This window comes from Maniola hyperantus, chromosome 22 (assembly GCF_902806685.2).
Source record: "Maniola hyperantus chromosome 22, iAphHyp1.2, whole genome shotgun sequence".
Lineage (NCBI taxonomy): Eukaryota > Metazoa > Arthropoda > Insecta > Lepidoptera > Nymphalidae > Maniola > Maniola hyperantus.
This window is the reverse complement of record NC_048557.2, coordinates 2,607,134-2,627,306: the sequence shown is the minus strand read 5'-3', so window position 1 is coordinate 2,627,306 and position 20,173 is coordinate 2,607,134. Positions and strand designations below refer to the sequence as shown.

Genomic DNA, 20,173 nt, shown 5'->3' with positions numbered 1-20,173 from the left:
ACAAAACCGAAATCTCATTCTAAATGTCGATGCACAATATTTCCTGCCGGCTACTGTAATCTTAGTATATTGTCCACACTTCAAAAAATTCTATAAGTCGTAGTATATATAATATTTGCTTGCAATTTTACTGAGCCTATGTTACCTTTCCAGGGAATACATTCGAAAACACAGATTTTAGTGGAATATCACCTATTTTAGGTATTTTTAACTATGAGTATTATATTATACCATTACCATTACTTGTCATGGCCATATTATTTACTAGATGATGCCCGCGACTTCGTCAGCGTGGATTAAGATATTAAAAAATCCTGTGGGAACTTTGATTTTCTGGGACAAAAAGTAGCCTATGTCCTTCCCCGGGATGCAAGCTATCGCTGTAACAAACGTCAAAATCGATTGAACGGATGGGCCGTGAAAGGCTAGCAGACAGACATACAGATGGACAGACAGACATACTTTCGCATTTATAATATTAGTATGGAAGTATGGATTTTGTTTCATTAGATTAGAATAGAATAGAATAATGTTTATTCGAGGTATATAGGTGGTACATTATTCCTGTACAGCAGTGCAACACCTCGAACAGGTAGGCCACTCAGCTTGTGTTGAGACGTCGGGCCCCTCAGACACAAACCTCTAGAGCAAATATCTGAGGTACCAGATGCCCCAACGCTGATTTACGCATTAGATAGTTATATTATGTAACGATCCCAAAGGTTCACGCGGTAGAACAATTGAACCGCTGACGAGGCGTTCGCGGTAACTTATGAAGCTACTGAAAAGCTAATTCGTAATACATACATATAATAGGAATATACACACTCATTCACACTCACACATACATACACACACAAACACACACTCATACACAAACCCATACACCGAAACACGCGCGCGCTCATACACACTCTAAAGTAAGAATAATAATTTTTGTCATTGCATATCTGGGAAGAGACTGACCCCCATGACACGGGTTAACCTAGTTTGGGGGTCGAGGGTAATTTTAAGCCAAGTAGTAAAGTTGTAACTAATTAGTTAGTTAGTATGATAATGATTTTGTACTATTTAAAGTTTAAATACCTAGTATAAACTGTTAAAAATTCCCCTACCTACTGACCTACTAAGAAATTAATTCTAGATACGTATTTAAAATTTAAATATTATAAACCTATTACTTAAGAAAGTCTTTTGTCGTGATAATATGTCGGAAAAATACTCTTATACTTGTACCAACGCTTTTGAACAATAAATGATTTGATTTGATTTGATTTGTAACGCGACCGACCAAAGGTGCGGCCGAACTATGGGAACGTTGCAGAACAACGCTTCAGTCCCTAACTCGACTCGAGTAGAATAACTTTATTGTAATCTCTATGTTAATTTGATTTTTTTTATCAAAGTTTAATTTGAAAACTTTCTTTTTAAAAACAAAAATAATCGTCTCCCAAACTTCACTAGATAGTGATTAATTAGTATGTGAGTCAAATTGTATTTATTTCATGATCATGATCAACCCATCGCTGGCTCACTGCAGAGCACGGGTCTCCTCTCAGAGTGGGAAGGGTTTGGCCATAGTCTACCACGCTGGCCATGTGCGGATTGGTAGACTTCACACACCTTTGAGAACATTATGGATAACTCTCAGGCATGCAGGTTTCCTTCACAGTTAAAGCAAGTGATATTTAATTACTTAAACCGCACATAACTCCGAAAAGTTAGAGGTGCGTGCCCGAGATCGAACTCCCGACCTCCGATTAGAAGGCGGACGTCCTAACCACTAGGCTATCACAGCTCTATTTATTTAGTTAATTATTGTTTCTTGAAAAAATACATTTGTCAGAGAATTTTGTAGTACGAAGTTAAATTGACCTTGTTGGTTGATACTTTTATTATTAAATAAATAAAATAAAATAGCCTTTATTCTCTGATACAATAGTTTTATACATCGTATATTACTAACTAACCGTATTACTATTTTCTTATTCCTATTATTTAATTATCCTATCCTACATAATTTATTCTAAAAAATTGGTAACACCAGCAATTTACAGTTCAGGTTGTCCTCTTTGGACATAGGCCTCCTCTAGGCTTCTTCATTTTTTCCTATCTAACGCCACGCACAACGCGGCCCGCCTCATACCCCGATTGCTATCTCGATCTGTAGCGTACTATACCTTTTTTCATGTCAGTATGTTTTTCATCAATTCATTTAGATTTATTAGTTTGTTAGTATTTTTTTGTGATTTTTATTAAAATTAGGATTTTTTTTTCTAGCCGCACCAAGTCTGGGCCTCGGTGGGGTGACACAACAAGGCACTACTAATACCACCAATGCTGATGGCAAAAGTGAGTTCTGGTTTTGATGTTTACAGTACGCCGGAGAAAGTAATGTACATTGACATTTAGAAGGAGATAGCAGATTTGTAGAGCGTTGTCCCTGTCACTGAGACCGGCAAAACGTCATATAGGTATGAGTGACAGAGACAACGCTCTACGAAGCCGAAATCTCATTCTAAAGGTGGATATCTCGGGAAATCGAAGAGTTTTTAAAAAATCTAAATCCAAGGAAATGGTGACTGACTGACTGATCTATCAACGCACAGCTCAAACTACTGGACGGATCGGGCTGAAATTTGGCATGCAGTTAGCTATTATGACGTTGGCATCAGCTAAGAAAGGGTTTTTCAAAATTCAAACCCCTAAAGGGGCAAAATAGGGGTTTGAAATGTGTGTAGTCCACGCAGACAAAGTAAGGGAATAACCTATTAATTGATATTTCAGGTGAACCACCGAAGCAAACCAAATTGCCAAATGAAATATCAACAACGGTGGAGTCCTTCAAGGAATTCGTTAAGAAGCAGAAGTCACTCAGTTCTGATGTGATGAGAGTCAATATCAAGCCACTACATAAGGTATGATTTTTTTCCACTTCTCATGCTTGTAAAGTTCTTTAGGGGAAGTTTGAAAGTAGCGCCAGTGGTAGAAAAGATGAGGGGTAATAGGTTGGCATGAGTGGTGTGCAGGTGATAGAGGCATAAATGCACTGCTTACTCCAGTTGTAATGGCTCATTGCATAATTTTCATTATAACCTGCCAGTAAACAGGTTCCTACCTAACTAATGCCTACCCTGGCTTCAAACACTGTGCACGCCACTGGGTATGGGCATATAATGCGGAGGGAAGAAAGCCATGTCACTAGAATGTTAAGTATGCATGTGGAAGGAAAAAGAGGAGAGGACGTCCAAAGAAAAGGTGGATAGAAGGCGTGAAAGGAGGATATGCGTGCAACAAATAATGACGTAAACTGAAATAAACTAATTAAATCGATCAAGTAACAAAAAAGTTATAAGCATTTAACTATTTCTGATTAGACAGAGATAGCGATATAGAATTTTGACGTCATACCGCACTAATGCCATAGTAGCTTCGTGCGGCTTCATACAAATTTTCGTTTTGCGAGAAAGGGATGGAAGACCCTCCCATTCCAAAATTGAAATGCCTGTAACTTTGTAAATCTTCGTTGGATTTTAATATTTTTTTTCAGCGTACGTCATTATTTTTATCCTAGTCTTATATATATAAAAGGAAAAGGTGACTGACTGACTGACTGACTGAATGACTGACTGACTGACTGACTGATCTATCAACGCACAGCTCAAACTACTGGACGGATCGGGCTGAAATTTGGTATGCAGATAGCTATTATGACGTAGGCATCCGCTAAGAAAGGATTTTTGAAAATTCTACTCCTAAGGGGGTGAAATAGGGTTTTGAAATTTTGTAGTCCACGCGGACGAAGTCGCGAGCATAAGCTAGTTTATAATAAAGTAATAATATTTATCAAATTCAAAAGTAGGAAAATACCCAATTACTTTTCGTACAACAGGTGGGTCGTGAAGCAGATGCGATGCTGCGCGCGATACTAGCTCTGCGCGGCGAGTGCAGTCGCTCCCGCGCGCAGTCGTTCCGCCTGCGCGCCGCCGCCGCTGCCGCTCTCGCTGCCGCCGAAACCGCCGCTAGGGACTCGCCAGGTATATTATACCCTGATAAACCCCCCTGAGGGCCTAACATGCGCCCCGCGAGAAAATTTTGTCTACGCATTATCTCGTGTTTTTTCATACAAATAAGACGAGTAAATGTGTAGACAAAATTTTCTCGTGGTGCGCATGTTAGACGTGCTGGCCTCATAAGTGGGCCTCATAAGAATGCTCATAGTCACTCAACTAGCTATGAATTGAAGTTTCTCTACATGATCAAATCAGAAATGGGGACATCTGTAGGAGAACTATTATAGCTCAGCGGGTTGCGAAGCTGAAGTGGCAATGGGAGGGCACATAGCTCATAATCATAATCATAATCATAATCATTTATTTATTTTGCTCAGATATGGTAGGTACATGTAAATTATTTACATGGGGTCTTAAAAGTTAGGTAATCAGTTACATATCCTGCCAAGCATGGCGTGCAAAATTATTTCTAAATTATCTTCATAAATTATCTAATTTCATTAATATTGTTATGTCATCACTCATCATTTAAATGTTTTTAATAATTCAAATGTCTATTTCTATGCATGCATTATTTAAAATTTGTCATTAAAAAAATCATTAACACTATAATAAGTTTTATTTAGTAGAAAATTAAACAAATAACTTCTAAAAGATCTGAGGTTCATTCCATAGCTGTGCGACGGTAAATGGTTATAAATACGTATTGCCGTACAGTACACATTCTTGGTATATAAAGCCAATCTTTGAACTGGTAAACAAATTTTATTTTTATGTCTGCTCGTAGGTTTTATATCTGTCTTCAGTTTAAAATATTGGGGATATTTACGTACAACCGATAGATGTTGGAGTCCCACAAGGCGCTGGAATGTCGACCTCACACCGGAAAGCGAAGCGTTGGAAGACGCAAAAGCGAGTCACAGATGTGGAAGTCCAATGCTTTAGTATCATCATCATCAACCAATAGACGTCCGCTGCTGGACATAGGTCTCTTGTAGCAACTTCCACACGCCACGGTCTTGCGCCGCCTGAATTCAGCTGCTCCCTGTGACTCGTCTGATGTCCGTTCACCTAGTGGATGGGTCTTTCAACGCTGCGTCTTCCGGTGCGAGGTCATTTCAGCATTTTAGGAAGTCTATCGGTTTTACGAACTAAGTGCCCTGCCCATTGCCACTTCAGCAGCTCGTTGAGCTATATCGGTTACTCTAGTTCTCCTACGGATCTCCGCATTTCTGATTCGATCACGTAGAGAGACTCCAAGCATAACTCTCTCCATCGCCCGCTGAGATACAATGGATTACATTTGTAATGTTCAGGTGCGGACCCAGAAGGGCTGTCCCCGCCGCCCTACATCAAGGAGCTGATCGCGGAGTTGGAGCAGCAACTGATCACGTTCCGGAGGCAGATGGACGTCGCCGACAAGCAGATGCAGTCGTCGCCCAAACTGCTCACTGAACAAGGTGTGTAATGCTCCGGCTCTAGACACGCTCCGTTTTACCTGCGCGCTTAGACTGAAGCCACATGATGCGTTACCGGTGCGTCGCGGGCGCCGCACCACTGGATTTCAGTATTGGATGCAGTGTTTCCACATGTAAATCGAGAATTACCGTGTTGAAGGGTTAAAATTACGGTGTTTCTAGATTAAATTACGGTGGATTAGCTAAAAGAATACCGTGTAAATTACCGTGTCATTTTTAAAAGAAAAAACGTCACAAATTTGCTTTTTAATTAATTATTAATATTATTCTGAATCTGACTCTCCTAGCATAGCAATATCTTTTTCATAAACGGATTTATTCATATTAATATTTTGTTAAATCTCATTAATTTTACATCTCACTCCTTCCTTGTTGCTTGAATAAGGACGAAAATAGATTGCTGAGATTTGATGCTTAAACCGAGAGCAAGAGAAATGTTGCCATTACGAAATATGCTAACGTGACTGAGATTCGTACTCGTATTACGCAGTATATTATGAATTTTTAACGTGATTTTTGTATTATTTTTTTTTTTAATTTATTTTACAGCCCTAGATAACAGTCTTTTAATGCCTATTTTTGTATTACGGTGACACGGTCAAGGTAATGGCATTATTACCTTGACGGTAGATTAGAACTGAATTACGGTGCATCTACGGTAATTACCGTGTACATGGAAACACTGATTGGATGCTACACGGGCACTGCGTTGCTGTTCCGGCAGAAAGTGCGGCGTTACACCGCCCACTCCTCCCCGCCTCGTCTCTCTCGTTCCAAGTCCATTGCGCGTGCGGTGCGGTGCCGCACGACGTAACGCATCGTGGAGCATATTGCAGTGATTTCTATGTCGGATGACGCAGCGGCATCGCTCAGTCGCCGCAACGCATCGTGTGGCTTCACTCTTACCTGCACAAGCAAGTTTGCGCAGTTAAGCGCGTGCGTGTGGACGGCAAGACGGAATCCCGCGCGGTTCCGAAAACGCGACTGGAGCAATCGTTGACTTGGTGAAGATTGGAGTGCGCAGAACTTCTTGGATGGCGCGGTTTTACTTGAGCGTGTGGACGGCATTCAAGCCGCGACTCAGTCCAGCAAAATGCAGGAAACACATCGTAGTGTTTGCATAGTCCTTTTAAGCGTTTTTCGAGAGAATAGAATAAATAGAATTTAATATATTTTTATTCAAGTAAACTTTTCAAGTGCTTTTGAATCGTCAACTAGTTTGATTTACCGCTGGTTCGAAGTGCCGAGGTCTTGTTATTACAAAACAACTGTTAATATAAGACTAGTCGGAGCTTAACAAAGATAATATAAAATTTCAGATAGGCAAATTCGTACGCTTGGGTGTGTGACACACTTGCGGCACAAGCTACGTAGATTTCTGCACTTTCAATATAAATAACTATACATAATATACTAAGTTGTACCCGTTTGTATGTGATCGTAGAGCTGACGCTGGGCATCCGGCGCATGCACGAGTCCCTAGTGGCGCTGGCGGCGCGCCTGCAGGCCGTGCACACGCAGGTGGAGGCGCAGAAGGAGCAGTATCTGAATCTGCGCAAGTACATCCTTAAGGACCCCAGCAACGTGTTCGACACGCCGCACAGTGAGTTGACTGGCCTTTGATGTCTCTCTCATTTGGTATCTCCGCACCTCTATCCCCCCCCCCCCTCCCCCTCCTCCTCTTTCGACTCTCAAGGGTCCGAGCAATATGTTCCACACGCCACACAGTGAGTTCACTGACCTCTCTCTTTCTCAACGCTAAGATTGCGACCGTTTTCTTAAATCATAAAGGGCGGGAGTTTCAGAGAGGATGGTAGTTTAGGCTGTTGATTTCCCCCCCCTCTACTCTCTCACTTCGCCCTCTCTTCTCTTGCTCTCTCTCTCTCTTTATCTGTCAAACCCTGGACCACTACCACTACGCTATCACCGCTTGAAAAATGAGAAAATGAATCTGTTATAAATATCAATATTAATAAAAATCTTTGTTACAGCGAATACAAGCCTGGATCAAATACTACGAGAGGCGGAAGGGCCGAGAAAAAGTACTAAATCGGGAAACATCACGGATATAGGACTAACCAGTGCGGTGCTCTCCGACCCAAGAGCTGCGTTAGGTATGTAGAAATTATATTATGTTTTATAGGCGTTGTCTCTGTCGTTGAGACCGACAAAACGTCATATAGGTATGAGCGACAGAGACAACGCTCTACAAAGCCGAAATGTCATTCTAATGGCCGATGTACATAACTTTGTGTACTGTACACCATTTATATTGCCATAAATTTAATGGTTAAACGAACTTACCTGAAGTGATGTTTGACCATAATTATATGAGATGTTACATCCGAAGAGATTTATTAATTATTTACTATGTAGTTCACTTCTCAATGTACTAGGCATCGCACAATAAGTTTAAAGCTAGAAAGAGAAAAAATATATTAATTTTTAAAAGTTATTCACTCAAAAATCATGACACAAACAATGCCCTTCCCATCCCGCGCCCCCACCCCACGTCCCTCATCTCTGCGCTCGAGTGCGACTTATCTCATTGTTTTTAGAGATAACCAGGTCTATTTCGCAAGATTTGGGTAAGGTCAATAGGGCAGGGTGGGTAATAAATCTCTTCGGATGTAACGTCTCATATAATTATGGTCAAACATCACTTCAGGTAAGTTCGTTTAACCATTAATTATATTACGACGTTACATCCTCAAGATTTATTAATTATTTACTATGTAGATGTTTAGCGATTGAAGCGAAATAGATAATAGGGAAATCGCATCGCAATCAAAATCGATAGTTATTAAGTAGACAATTTAATCAACTAAACAATTTAGATCAACATGAATGTAAGTATATCAAATAAAATCAGCATGGTTCTTAATTATTATTATTATAGACGGCGTCGGCAAAAGCATTATCGTTGTCTTCGAATACCGGTCTATTGTAAAATTTGGCAAACACTAAATCGCCTGTCCATAATTTGCTGCCATTTATTTATAAAATAACGAAGTCTACCCGCATGTGGTATTACCCCGGTTAGTATTTGGAGGCCTTGGTGTCGTCTCTGGTTGTCCGTGGTGCTCGGTTGGTCGGTGGTGGTGGGCGCCGGTTCTGTTGGGGCGGATACCTTTCGACCCACCCTGTTTGGTCGTCCGTTGATTTTGTACCCGGGGTGGGCCCCGCCAGTTTCCCTGTTGTGCAAATCTTCTTGTAGTAGAAGGCGCAGCTGTATCCTTGCGCTTTATTTGTAATCCGGATCTTTCAGCTGTTTTTGACGCTTTTATTTTATCTCCTAAGTCAGCCCCAAAAAGATAGGAATCCCTCTTCACATCCGTGACCATATACAAAAAACTTTTTGTCCAGAGATACTGTCACCAGTTTTCTCCTTCTTTTTGTGTCTTCATAATGGAGGTCTAGAAAAATTTGGCTGGCATCTGAAATTTTCTTGAGCATTTCCGTTTTACTCAAGTCTTCTTTGATAACCGTGGTGGCTAAATACGTCAGTTCCGAGATGCCTCGGCCAAGTTGGTTTTGCGCCTTTTCCATTAGTTTATCGCGACTTCTAGCCGACTCGCTTAGAACGTGCGTAATCTCTGGGTTTAGCATGGGTGCTTTAGCTAGGCGAAAGTTGTCAGTTATGAAGTATTTCTCGTTGATCTGCTCCTTTTGCTCTTTGGTAAGGCCGTCCGCCAACACGCGCCCCCAACGTTTGGCTATTTCTTCGGGTATTCCAGGGCCAAAAACCTCATCTTTAGGTTTTGGGTCTCCAAGAGCTTCTAACATCTCTGGGGGTGAGACCGGGAGGGCACTAGTGTTTGGCACGGGTGCAGGTATGGGTGACGTTGTGACAGCGGGTATTAACTCCGCCTGGCTTTCGGGGTTCTGAGCTGGTATTACCACAGACTTGGGCCTGGTATTGTCGGCCATTGAATGGTCAGAGTCTGATAAGGGCAGTATCGGTATTTCGCTGTCACTCTCAATAGGTGGTGTCCTATGTCTAGGTGATTGACGATCACTTCCATCGCTATCTGCATGGGTTTCGATAAAGAACTTATCATATTGATGATATAAATCGTTTTAAAGTCATTGAACGTACGCTCGTTACGCTGCTAGACTGTATAGAGTTTGCAAAACAAACTATATTCATATATTATGTAGTTTAAAGTCGTTGGATGCATGCACGATGCACCGCTAGACTGTAAGTACGGTTCAGCTGCGCGCTCGTCACAGCGTTTAACCAAAGAATCAACGAGAATTAGGTAGATACCTACTCGTAATGTTTACGTTATTCATGAAATTAATCAATGTAGGCTACATATTCTAATCGAAAATTCTGATTTGTGCAATTTTTATTTTATTTTCCTCCACTTGAAGGTAGGTGACGAACCGTGCCGTATAAAACTAAAACTTTCCATTATGTTTATGTCCATACAGCAACCAAAATTAACCAGAATAAGAAAAAAAAACATTACTAACCTTCATCGCTTGAAGAATCCGACATCTGATGCGGGCGCCTTTCCAAACGCCTTATTTTTGCAGCAATGTGGCGCTTTTTATCTTCGTCACGCCTTCTTTTAGGCATGTTGTAAGAGCATAAATCTTTTACAAAGATCACTAAAAAATAAATAAATGAAATATAACAATCTAAACACGATATTGCGATGCCCGCTCAAAGAAAGCGAATGAGGGCGCGGGATGGGAAGGGCATTGTTTGTGTCATGATTCTTGAGTGAATAACTTTTAAAAATTAAAATATATATTTTTTCTCTTTCTAGCTTTAAACTTATTGTGCGATGCCTAGAGTACATTGAGAAGTGAACTACATAGTAAATAATTAATAAATCTTGAGGATGTAACGTCGTAATATAATAAGTCTATGCTGGATTCGTTATAAATTGAATTTAGATGGCGAGAAGCCGAACAATGAAGATGTTTTAGATAGTGGTGTTAAGAATAAAAACTAGTGGACGATCAGGGTTGTGAAATGCAGTCACTTACCAGGAATGAGGAACGCGCTCCGATTGTGGGGGCCCCCAGTTGCGCTGGCGAGCTGGATCCCAAATTGCTGAACCTCGCGTCTAAAAATGCTATTTTTTTTTTCCTTTTTTAGGGTTCCGTACCTCAAAAGGAAAAACGGCACCCTTATAGGATCACTTTGTTGTCTGTCTGTCTGTCTGTCCGTCTGTCTGTCAAGAAACCTACAGGGTACTTCTCGTTGACCTAGAATCATTAAATTTGGCAGGTAGGTAGATCTTGTAGCTGACATTTGGGGAAAAATCTGAAAACCGTGAATTTAGGGTTAGATCACACAAAAAGTGGTCATGAACTAATAATTAGTATTTTCAACTTTCGAAGTGAGGGCTATATCAAGTGGGGTATCATATGAAAGTTCTTCACCTGTACATTCTAAAACAGATTTTTATTTATTTTTATGCATCATAGTTTTTGACTTATCGTGCAAAATGTCGAAAAAATACGACTGTAGTACGGAACCCTCATTGCGCGAGCCTGACTCGCACTTGGCCGGTTTTTTTCACTAAATCTACTTTTCACTACAACAAGCATATTGATTATTTATTTAAGGTTACAGGTACCTATTACCTGAAATAAATAATTTATTATTTGTCATAGTCTTAAGTACGACGACCTCCTTGGTGCAGTGATGAGCGCTGTGGTCTTATAAGGGGAAAATCTCGGGTTCGATCCCCAGCAGGGGATTTCAGAATTTTCTCTGGTCTGGTGAGAGGCTTTGGCCGTGGCTAGTACCACCCTACCGACAAAGACGGCACGTCTTACCGCAACACATTCCACAAATTTTAGGAAATTAAAAATATGTGGCGGATTGGGTTGTGAGAAAAGAAAGAGTCAGGTGAGATAACTAGTATAATCACTTCTAAAACAGAAAAACGCGCGAAACACGAATAGGTATGGCACCACGCACGTATACATCTGATCGCTACCCGATTCCGACTGGCTTTGCTAGGGCAGCGCGCCGCATACCCCTTTCCCTCTTTCACCTTCCCCGCTAACATCCGCGTGTTCGGGGAAACGCTTGAATTCAAGGTCAACACATGTACTTACAGGAGCACACGCTACAAATATAAATTAGTACCTATCACACAATATAAAGAGTTCCACACTTTTGGGATATACTTTTAGGCATATCCGACGTTGGTGATACCCCCGGCGGGAGAACCCTGAGGGTTGTCTTAACTTAAGATTTAACGTTAGCGTGACTAACCCGTATGTCCGTATTTCTGTCCCATTTGCCGCATTTAACTTATACTCACTTACTGGTGATCTATGCTTTGCACTCACGACACTCACTGGCACTACCGATACATTGGCTCCGGTGTCCACCAAAAACTGGTAACCACTTTTAGAGTCGGTTACACATAGGCGGTGATTTGCCCCCGTGATGCAGCCGCCGACTGCACCGCGTCTAGTTTTCCGGGTGGTTTTTCTTCCAACTGCATGGATCTACACATTTGTTGGCTTTTGTCCCGAATTTGTAGTGATAATAGCATAGCCAATCTGGGTTCTTGTGTAATCCACAATGCGACTTGCCTCGGGGGGGGGTCCTATCTCGGAACCTCGCCGCTGATGTTCTGCGGCGATAACCCCCGTCGCGCCGTCCTGCGCGGCCTCGTTGAATTGCCTCCACCTGGAGAGTTTTGTGGTTTCCATTATTTTGTCTGCCACCACCGCCCCTGCTTTGTGATCGGCAGGGCTGGGCTGGGCCGGGGACTGCTGCTGTCCGAACATGTTTCTGAGTCCTTGGACTAGTTCACTATTGAGGTTTTCGGGGTCACCACTTTAGGAGATAGGGGTAGGGGACCTAAGGACGGAGATAAGGGAAACACTAACTTTCCTTATAACCTCATTTATTAATAACCGTGTTCCCAATACGAGAACTAAGTGTACAATTGTATTTAACTCACCACTCGCCAATTTCCCGGTTCGCTCTGCGCCCGAATTGCTGTTAGGTGGTCACTTGGTATTCACAGGCACTGGTTATGTTGTTTTGATTTATTCACCCGGTCCATCGATGTTTTCAAAAGATTTATCACGTTTATTCCAGCAAAATATTAGCTATTTTTTAAGTTTTATGTGCGTTGCAGCACGAGAAAATGTTCACACAGCAGACATCTTGCCATAGAGAGGGAGCGGGGGCGACGTTCGCGCCGAAGTTGCTCAGGCGTGTCGTTGGCGAGTGTTCGCGGGAAATTTAAAAACCCAACACTAAGGACGGACTGACTAATGGCACTTAAAGCACTTTGGCATCAATAAAATCAGTCATCAATTAAAATCAAATAAATCTTGGGATTTGTCAGCGTGTATTACAATACACCCTGACAAATCCCAAGATTTATTTGATGACTTTCGGGTAAGTACAGTAAAGCCAAGTAAGTACAATTTACCTCTACAGATTCAGCTAGTGATTTAACAGATGCAAGAGGAGCAGTTTGAGTTTCTGGAAAAATGTTTGAAAGTGCCCGAGCCTTGAGGAGGTCCTCCTAATACCCACTGGGTCCATACTTTATTTGATTTATATACTACATATTCTGGTAGCATATTTCCATCGGCAGTTGCTGCGTACATTATAGATATCCAACCTTTTGTATGGTTCTTTATACGCTCTGGATATTTGGCTCCTCTTTTAACAATACATTTTGCTTTTCCTGGATTGTCAGAAAGATTCGTCTCGTCATAGTTAAGAACATTCTCTTTTGGTATTTGTTCTAGAGTTTCTTTAAGGTTGTCAAAATATTCACGCAGTTCTTCACAGGACTTTTCTGCTCTAGATTTTTTTATATTGGTTGTCACCCGTAATGACAACTGGTGACGGTGACGTTTTAGGAAACCGTAAGCCCATTTCGGTCCGGGTAATTTCCCATTAAAGATGTCCCTATTATTTTTTTCCAGATAATTATGGACCATCAGTCTTAGGTCCAATAATGTCAGTGGACAGCCATAATCTGCTGCAGCAACAAGAGCTTTAATGAGCTGATTTTCTTCTTGTGTAGTCAATCTTGTGGGGCACCCAACAGCCTTTTCGTGTTTTTTTCTTCAAATTATCTAGCAAAGTACTTCTTGGTATACCAAAACGTTTCTAAGCTTCGTAAGAAGACATTTGTCTTTTTCTTAGGCATTCTAATGCTAAATCCAACATGTCTTGGCTGTGAGCAACTGTATATAATCGTTTTTTCTTTTTTACGAATTCTCGATTCATGTCTAGAGTTTTTGGATTACCTGTAAATAAAATTAAAATAATCGACTATTGCAAATATAAATTTATAGTAGTATATTTTGTAATTGTTAATTTTCTTCAAATATAAAAAGTGAGTTCATTTCTATCGCTTTTAGTTGGCGCATGTCTGTTAATAAAAGTTTTTTCTGATAAAATTTCTAGGTTTTGCCCGCGGCTTCGCTCGCGTGAATTTTGGTTTATCATAAATCCCGCGGAAACCGTGAATTTCAGGATAAAATATACTCCTTCAGGAGTTCTCCTACATCACAAGTCTCAACTGTTTATCCCTAAATAAATAACTGACTTAATTATACACAGGCTACTTTTTATCGAAAAAAAGCCATAGTTCATGCGGAATCAATAAAAAAAAACAACATTCACGCAGGCAGCGGCGCGGGCAAAACCTAGTAACTTTATATTTAAAGAAACCTTTTATTATCAAACATTAATTTAAAACACCTTAAATGCGCCAGAAATCAACCCTTTTATCAACTTACTTTACATTTTGTTATGTAGAAAATACATAGTTATTTATACAATAATATCTACGTTTTGGTAATTATTCAGATACATAATAGTTTTAAATAGGTATAGAGTAAGAAAAAATACTATACTTTTATGCTTACTAAATATAAGTATAATACAAAAGGGCAGACGAAGTTTGGAAAACATCACATTACAGATTGTATCCTAACATGCGCCCTAATATTTCTGTAGTTAACGAACATATCTGAATGATTTTTTTAATTTTGATAATGGATTATATGAGTAAACTGTACTAAAGATTTAAAAAACTTACCTCCAAGCAGTATTGAGTAATGACACAAATTTTCGGGGTCGGTAAAAAAGAAGCGTGTGCGTGATCCGAAGTTACTCATGATTGTGACAAAATGGCCACCAATTTTTTGACAAATGACATTGCAATGTTGCCATGATTAAATATGTATACTTCCCAAATCACGTATCATCGATGTTAGGTATATAAGTTGAATTTAGGAGACTCTACGGTACAACCTTAAGAAACTTTTTACATATGGAGACACGAACTACAGATAACATTTATTATTACAGCGAACATTATAATTATATCTGAGGATCCCGCAGATACAACTTTATATTGGCTCCCACAAGGAACTCATTCCTAAGTTAGGTATTTCGGGATTACGACTAGACTTGCAAACACTAAACATTAGATATATTTGCCTCACACTTTCTTCAGAGACTATCAATGCTAATAGAATTAGAAAAGCGAGGAATGGACCTAGATTAATCCGATCTAGACCATTCCAGTATTGTTTAGGTAAATTATTATCCATGTCGAAAAGGTAATCGTTCCAGTACTCGCAAAGTCGCGTTCTATAATTAATTCTGGCAAATAAATATAAGTTGTAACTATGAGAGATCCTCAGATATAATTATGTAACTCAATTAGTGTACATTACCAATTGACTATGAAGCGTAGCCTGCCTTGCTTAACACTGACTTTAATTAATTTTCACTTATGGACTTTATATAAACACTAGGAAAAACACAGATAACTCAGTTGACAATAGAGATTAAAGGAAAAGAAAGGCCACTCGGATCGTGGGTCGTAATAACGGCACTTGCCCGTTGTATTTGCGTTCCTTGCCCGAGACTGATTCGCACGCTGACTCCGACCTCGTTGTTCCTCCGATTTTGCCTCGCTCTGTCCCCTCTTTCTCTCTACCACTGTCAACAAAAAGTCACACGGCAGTAAAACGCTCAGGTTATTGGCTAAAATTACTTTGCTCCGCCCGTTGTTAAATTAGTAAATATTCCATGGGTCGGTTTTCTTTAAAATTCGGTGAAGTATAACACAATTTTATAGACCACGCCCTCACATGTCACAGTTGATTAATCTCCCAGAAAAACAAAACCCTCGTGACTGCAATTATTGCGTCTATCCCAACATCTGGTTAATGTTTCGCTCATTCAAGCGTTAAGACTGTACTAAAGAAATATTGGTTTTACGTTTGGTTCCAAGTATTTCGCAAAGAATCTAGATAGAAACAAAAAGAAACTCTATTTCACTAACTATATTTAAATATCTATTTTTTTTAAGGTAAATTTATTGTACTTTTCGCCCCGGCGAACGCGACAGGTATCCTTTCGTACGCACAAGTCTCTAAACAAGCCCTCATTCCTTTCTTTCCAGTAATTATACTCTTATTTCAAGTGTCTTTATAGTATCGGAAAAGGTGAATGACGTTATAGTTTCCTTTTACCTTATTGGTATGAAAGTCTATCAGAGTATATACGTTATTATAGGGAACCGCTCCTATTACGTAAGGTCCCTCATACAACCGCATAAATTTTCTTGACAATTTCTTGTCCGCGTCAGACTTAGCGAAAGTCTTAAGTTTCACTAAATCGCCTATCTCAAACTCTACAAATTTATGATTTTTACTATAGTAAAGCTCTCTACCTTCTGCCGCCTTAATTATATTCTGTCGAGCCTGCTGTCGAATATATTCTAGCTTTTCTGGTGATACGTTGACCCCTCTAACTATGTCCTTATTAAAATTGGTGGCTAACACGGTTCCTTTACCCCAAACTATCTCATTTGGCGAGTACCCCGTCGTAGTATGTATTAATTGGTTGTAACAATCCTCTATGTCTGTCAATAAGTCTACCCAAGATCGATGCGATTTATAACAGTATGTCCTAAATAATCTTCCTAATTCCTTTCCCCCTTTCTGTGGAATTAGGTCGCGGGTTTCTAACAGATGTATGTGTAAGTCCAATGTTTAGAAGGCGAACGCCCTCCTCGAAAACTTTCGAAGTAAAATTCGCCCCTTGATCAGAACAAAGCACTTGGATTTTGATTTCTTTATAAAACTTCTACACTTACACACGTTAAAGTGGCCTTGCCACTCGCCTGTCGTAATGGGTATAGCCGGATTAATTTACTAAAGGCGTCTTGCATCACGAATATGTACTTGAACCCGAAACGCCCCGATGGCAGAGGGCCATAAATATCGCAAAAAACTCTCTCTCCCACCTCATTGGCTATTACGGTTTTAATCGGTCCCGTGTGTGTTTCTAACGCGTGTTTAGACTTCTGACATGTCTCACATGACCTTGCGACCTTCCCTATAGCGCGCGACATATTTGAAAAGTAATATCGCAGTTTCATCAAAGCCCTTATAACGCCGACGTAGGTACGTCCCATAAACGAAAATCCGGTATATTTCCTCGAGTCTTTATGTAACGGTATTTGAAAGTAAGCATTGTTTAGATCGATTAAGCTAATGTAATTCACCCCGTGAAAAGATTGTAAAATCTCAGAAGTAAGGGGTGGGGTTTCCGCGTCTCCTATCATCTTCTTATTCAACTCGCGAGCGTCTAACAAGAGCCTTATTGACCCGTCGCGCTTCCTAGTGAAGGTGAGCGGGCTGCAACACGGCGTGACATCCTGCTTTATCACGCCCAAACTTTCTAACTCGTCTAGTTCCGCCTTAACCTGTTCCCTATAGGCTAAAGGCACTTCATAACTATGCCTTATAAAGGGTTCCTCATCTGCTAGTTTTATAATGTGTTCGTATCTGTCTGTTAGCCTTAACTTCTCTACAAATATTTTACAATGTTTGTTCAACACAGGCAATAAGAATTTTAAGATGCAAAGTGCATAATGTGGACTAATTTCAAGGAGACGGACAGCAAAATTTTGAAATTTGGTAATTGAATTATCAATATATTCAGAAATAGATTCATCAAAAATTGGAGAACCTAAAAGGTAAAGGGAATTTCTGTCAACTATTTTAATATTTGGAGCCAAAATATTAAATTTTTCTTTTACGTCATTTAAATTTAAGTCGCAGTTATTTATAAAAAGTTCGCATTTGCTAAAATTAAGCTCTAAACCAATGGCTTCAAATTTATTTTTGATTGAAAAAAGGTCCGTTAACACAGTATCCACATCACCTCCTAGGGTTCCGTCATCCAAATACCAAACGTTGAATTTTGGAATGATTATCGGATTTATAGCCAAACTAAAAATTACAGGCCCAAGGGGATCACCCTGTTGACAACCTACTTCCGAGGACAGTTCATTAACAATTTTGTTATATTGCGTTGTGACATGTCGCTAGGACAACCGATGGCGGCCAAAATACGTTAAATCCACGTCCTTTAGACCCGCGCTATTCACAGGGATCCTGAGGAATGGCAGTCCCCAGAAATTCTTATGTTGTTTATGTATTTTTATCTATATTTAATCTATGTGGTTTTTTTTCCTAATAAATTATCATATTTTTAATTTTTTACATTAAGTAGGGTAAGGTTGCCACTATTGGACCACTTAACTTTGTATTGAATTAACAACAGAAATATGACAGTTAGGAAAGACGTGATTAATGATTTTGATAAACCTTAAGTATTAGAACTTTTATGCGAAGTTTAAGATTTTTTGACTTGAGCATAAAAAGAAAAAATTAAAAAAAACAGTTTAACAATCGTTGCTTTGTTTGGACCACTGTTCCTTTGATTGAACCAGTCAGTTGCTATCATTGGACTTAGGATATTTTCTCTACTGGTCCATTCAAGGGATTCATGGAAATTTAAACAAATATAATACATAATAATAATATATGTTTTTATTCTTTATTAACTCTTTTTACTATTGGCGACTTAAGTATAATCAATCAGTCTTTAATTCTGAATATTCTAAAGGTTATGAGATTTTAACAAAAACACAATCTTCTTTACTCAAAGCTCTTAGAAAAAGTTTACTTATTTATCTTATAATTATATAAACTTAAATTCTTTATTTACTTCTCTTTATTAATTATTGGAAATTTTAGTAACATCAATCAGTTTTTGATTCAGAGTATTCCTAAGATTATGCAACATAACAAAAATACAATATTCTTAATTCAAAACTCTCAGAAAGAGTACCGGTTCCTTAACCTCAAAAATCAACAAAAAAAACTTAACTCGAAACAAATGACTTATTTATGTAAACTTAAATTCTTTTTTAACTTCTCTTTTTTGAGTAAAAATTGGCAACTTTAGTAACATCAATCAGTCTTTAACTCAGAGTATTCCTAAGATAATCAAACATAACAAAAACACAATTCTCTTAATTCGAAACTCAGAAAAAATACAAGTTTCGTTACTCCTAAAAATCAACAACATTTTTCTAACTCAAAATAACGACTTATTTATGTAACTCAAGAGGTTTTTCTTAATATTAAACTAGCAAATATGTAAAATAAAGAAGGTATTAACGTAATTTTTCGTTTTTGAAATCAATCAGCGACATGAAGGACAAAAATATTTCTTTACCCCTTTTTTTACACAGGCACACTCTTCATGTACCCAACATTTACATGCTAAACATTGTATCATGTCTTCTATTGAGCACAGCAAACAAATCTTACAAAACCACTGCTCCACTTCATCTTCATGGACCTTGTTAAAAGTTTTCTTTACTTTTTTAGGCTGTGGTTGTGATTTCGTTTTGTTTTTTTTAGTTTTCGCTGTCTCTAAATCCCTTTTGTACGGAGATGATGTTAACTCCAAAGCACGTTGGGGTTTACGGCTTCTACTTCTCAGCTCTTCAATAACCTTTCTTGCTCCAGGAGATATACTAGCAATGTGGAATTCAGAGCTAGTGGTTGGAGTTGCCTCCTTGCTCGGTCCTGGTTCTCCCAACTGACTAGTGGGCACAATATTAGTCATTGCTGAATCAGAAGGAACAAGAGACCGGCGTACGTCATTATTTTGATGTTCAGAGCTACTACTCATATCTAGGTGGTTTGGACTTATTTGAGAAGATGAAGTTGCAGTTTGTTGGGGATGTCGACGTCTTACTTGTCTTAATGTTTGAACACCTGTTTTGGCACTTGGAGATTCATGTGTTTGAGTCACATCCACAACTGTTCTCGGAACTTGCTCATTTAGCTCATAATCGGTATGCACCGCCGAATCAACAGGAATGTGCGATGAAGCTAACTCCAAAGTACGTTGAGACTGAGATTCAATGCCAGTGTGTAGAACCGGTTCATTTTGAATATCTATGGAACTGATGCATGGTTGGACGCTAGGACCAGCTGGTTGCGGTGCTGTAACAGTGTTTGAAGTGCCTGATGTCAAAGATAAAGGATCGACATCCATATTTTCGCTGTCATTTTGTGGGTCATCATCCTCTGCTAGTGTTATAAACTCATAGTCTTGAAATATGTCTTTATTGAATGGCCAAATACCACTTTTTTTAAATCCACTAGAAGCGGTTCCCACAGACGCTGCTAGCTGGCTGTAGTTTATTCGAAGTGTGAGCTGGAAGTGACAACAGCACAACATTGTGCTTTTTTGCATAATTAATAGCGTCCAAATTTTTTGTGTGACTCGTATGTCCGTCGAGAATTAAGAGAACCTTCTTTTCAGGTGTTGGTTTGACACTTTCA

General features: G+C 39.4%; 3 protein-coding genes across 4 annotated transcripts in view; 1 reads left to right on the top strand and 2 right to left on the bottom strand.

The window, feature by feature from the left end:
* Nucleotides 1–20,173, bottom strand: part of LOC117992689 (uncharacterized) — a 342,159-nt gene that overhangs the window by 142,676 nt on the left and 179,310 nt on the right. The window lies entirely within an intron of this gene.
* The window catches only part of LOC117992687 (nuclear pore complex protein Nup58-like), a 36,207-nt gene that overhangs the window by 6,912 nt on the left and 9,122 nt on the right, over nucleotides 1–20,173 (top strand). Inside the window, exons 6-11 of the mRNA XM_069506220.1 lie at nucleotides 2,281–2,352; nucleotides 2,788–2,918; nucleotides 3,893–4,037; nucleotides 5,330–5,473; nucleotides 6,936–7,094; nucleotides 7,483–7,605. Of these exons, the coding sequence (XP_069362321.1) occupies nucleotides 2,281–2,352; nucleotides 2,788–2,918; nucleotides 3,893–4,037; nucleotides 5,330–5,473; nucleotides 6,936–7,094; nucleotides 7,483–7,605 (774 nt within the window). The remainder of the gene's footprint in view (nucleotides 1–2,280; nucleotides 2,353–2,787; nucleotides 2,919–3,892; nucleotides 4,038–5,329; nucleotides 5,474–6,935; nucleotides 7,095–7,482; nucleotides 7,606–20,173) is intronic.
* LOC138403896 (uncharacterized) lies at nucleotides 8,013–10,848 on the bottom strand. 2 transcript variants are annotated; one of them, XM_069506024.1, is made up of 3 exons: nucleotides 10,493–10,848; nucleotides 9,971–10,108; nucleotides 8,013–9,522 (listed from the first exon to the last, which is right to left on the bottom strand). In XM_069506024.1, the coding sequence occupies exons 1-3, from the start codon at nucleotides 10,758–10,760 to the stop codon at nucleotides 8,792–8,794; spliced, it is 1,137 nt and encodes a 378-aa protein (XP_069362125.1). In that variant the 5' UTR covers nucleotides 10,761–10,848; the 3' UTR covers nucleotides 8,013–8,791. The 2 variants fall into 2 exon arrangements, with proteins under 2 accessions (XP_069362125.1, XP_069362126.1); XM_069506025.1 differs by having other exon boundaries at nucleotides 9,971–10,848.

What these genes read in the sequence shown, in the direction of transcription:
- LOC138403896 (XM_069506024.1), bottom strand. Translation starts at nt 10,760, where the DNA reads ATGTCAGCTACAAGATCTACCTACCTGCCAAATTTAATGATTCTAGGT. An exon ending in GAGCGCGTTCCTCATTCCTG is followed by an intron (nt 10,109 to 10,492) that starts GTAAGTGACTGC and finishes TTTATTTTTTAG; the next exon opens with TGATCTTTGTAAAAGATTTA. An exon ending in GGATTCTTCAAGCGATGAAG is followed by an intron (nt 9,523 to 9,970) that starts GTTAGTAATGTT and finishes AAACCCATGCAG; the next exon opens with ATAGCGATGGAAGTGATCGT.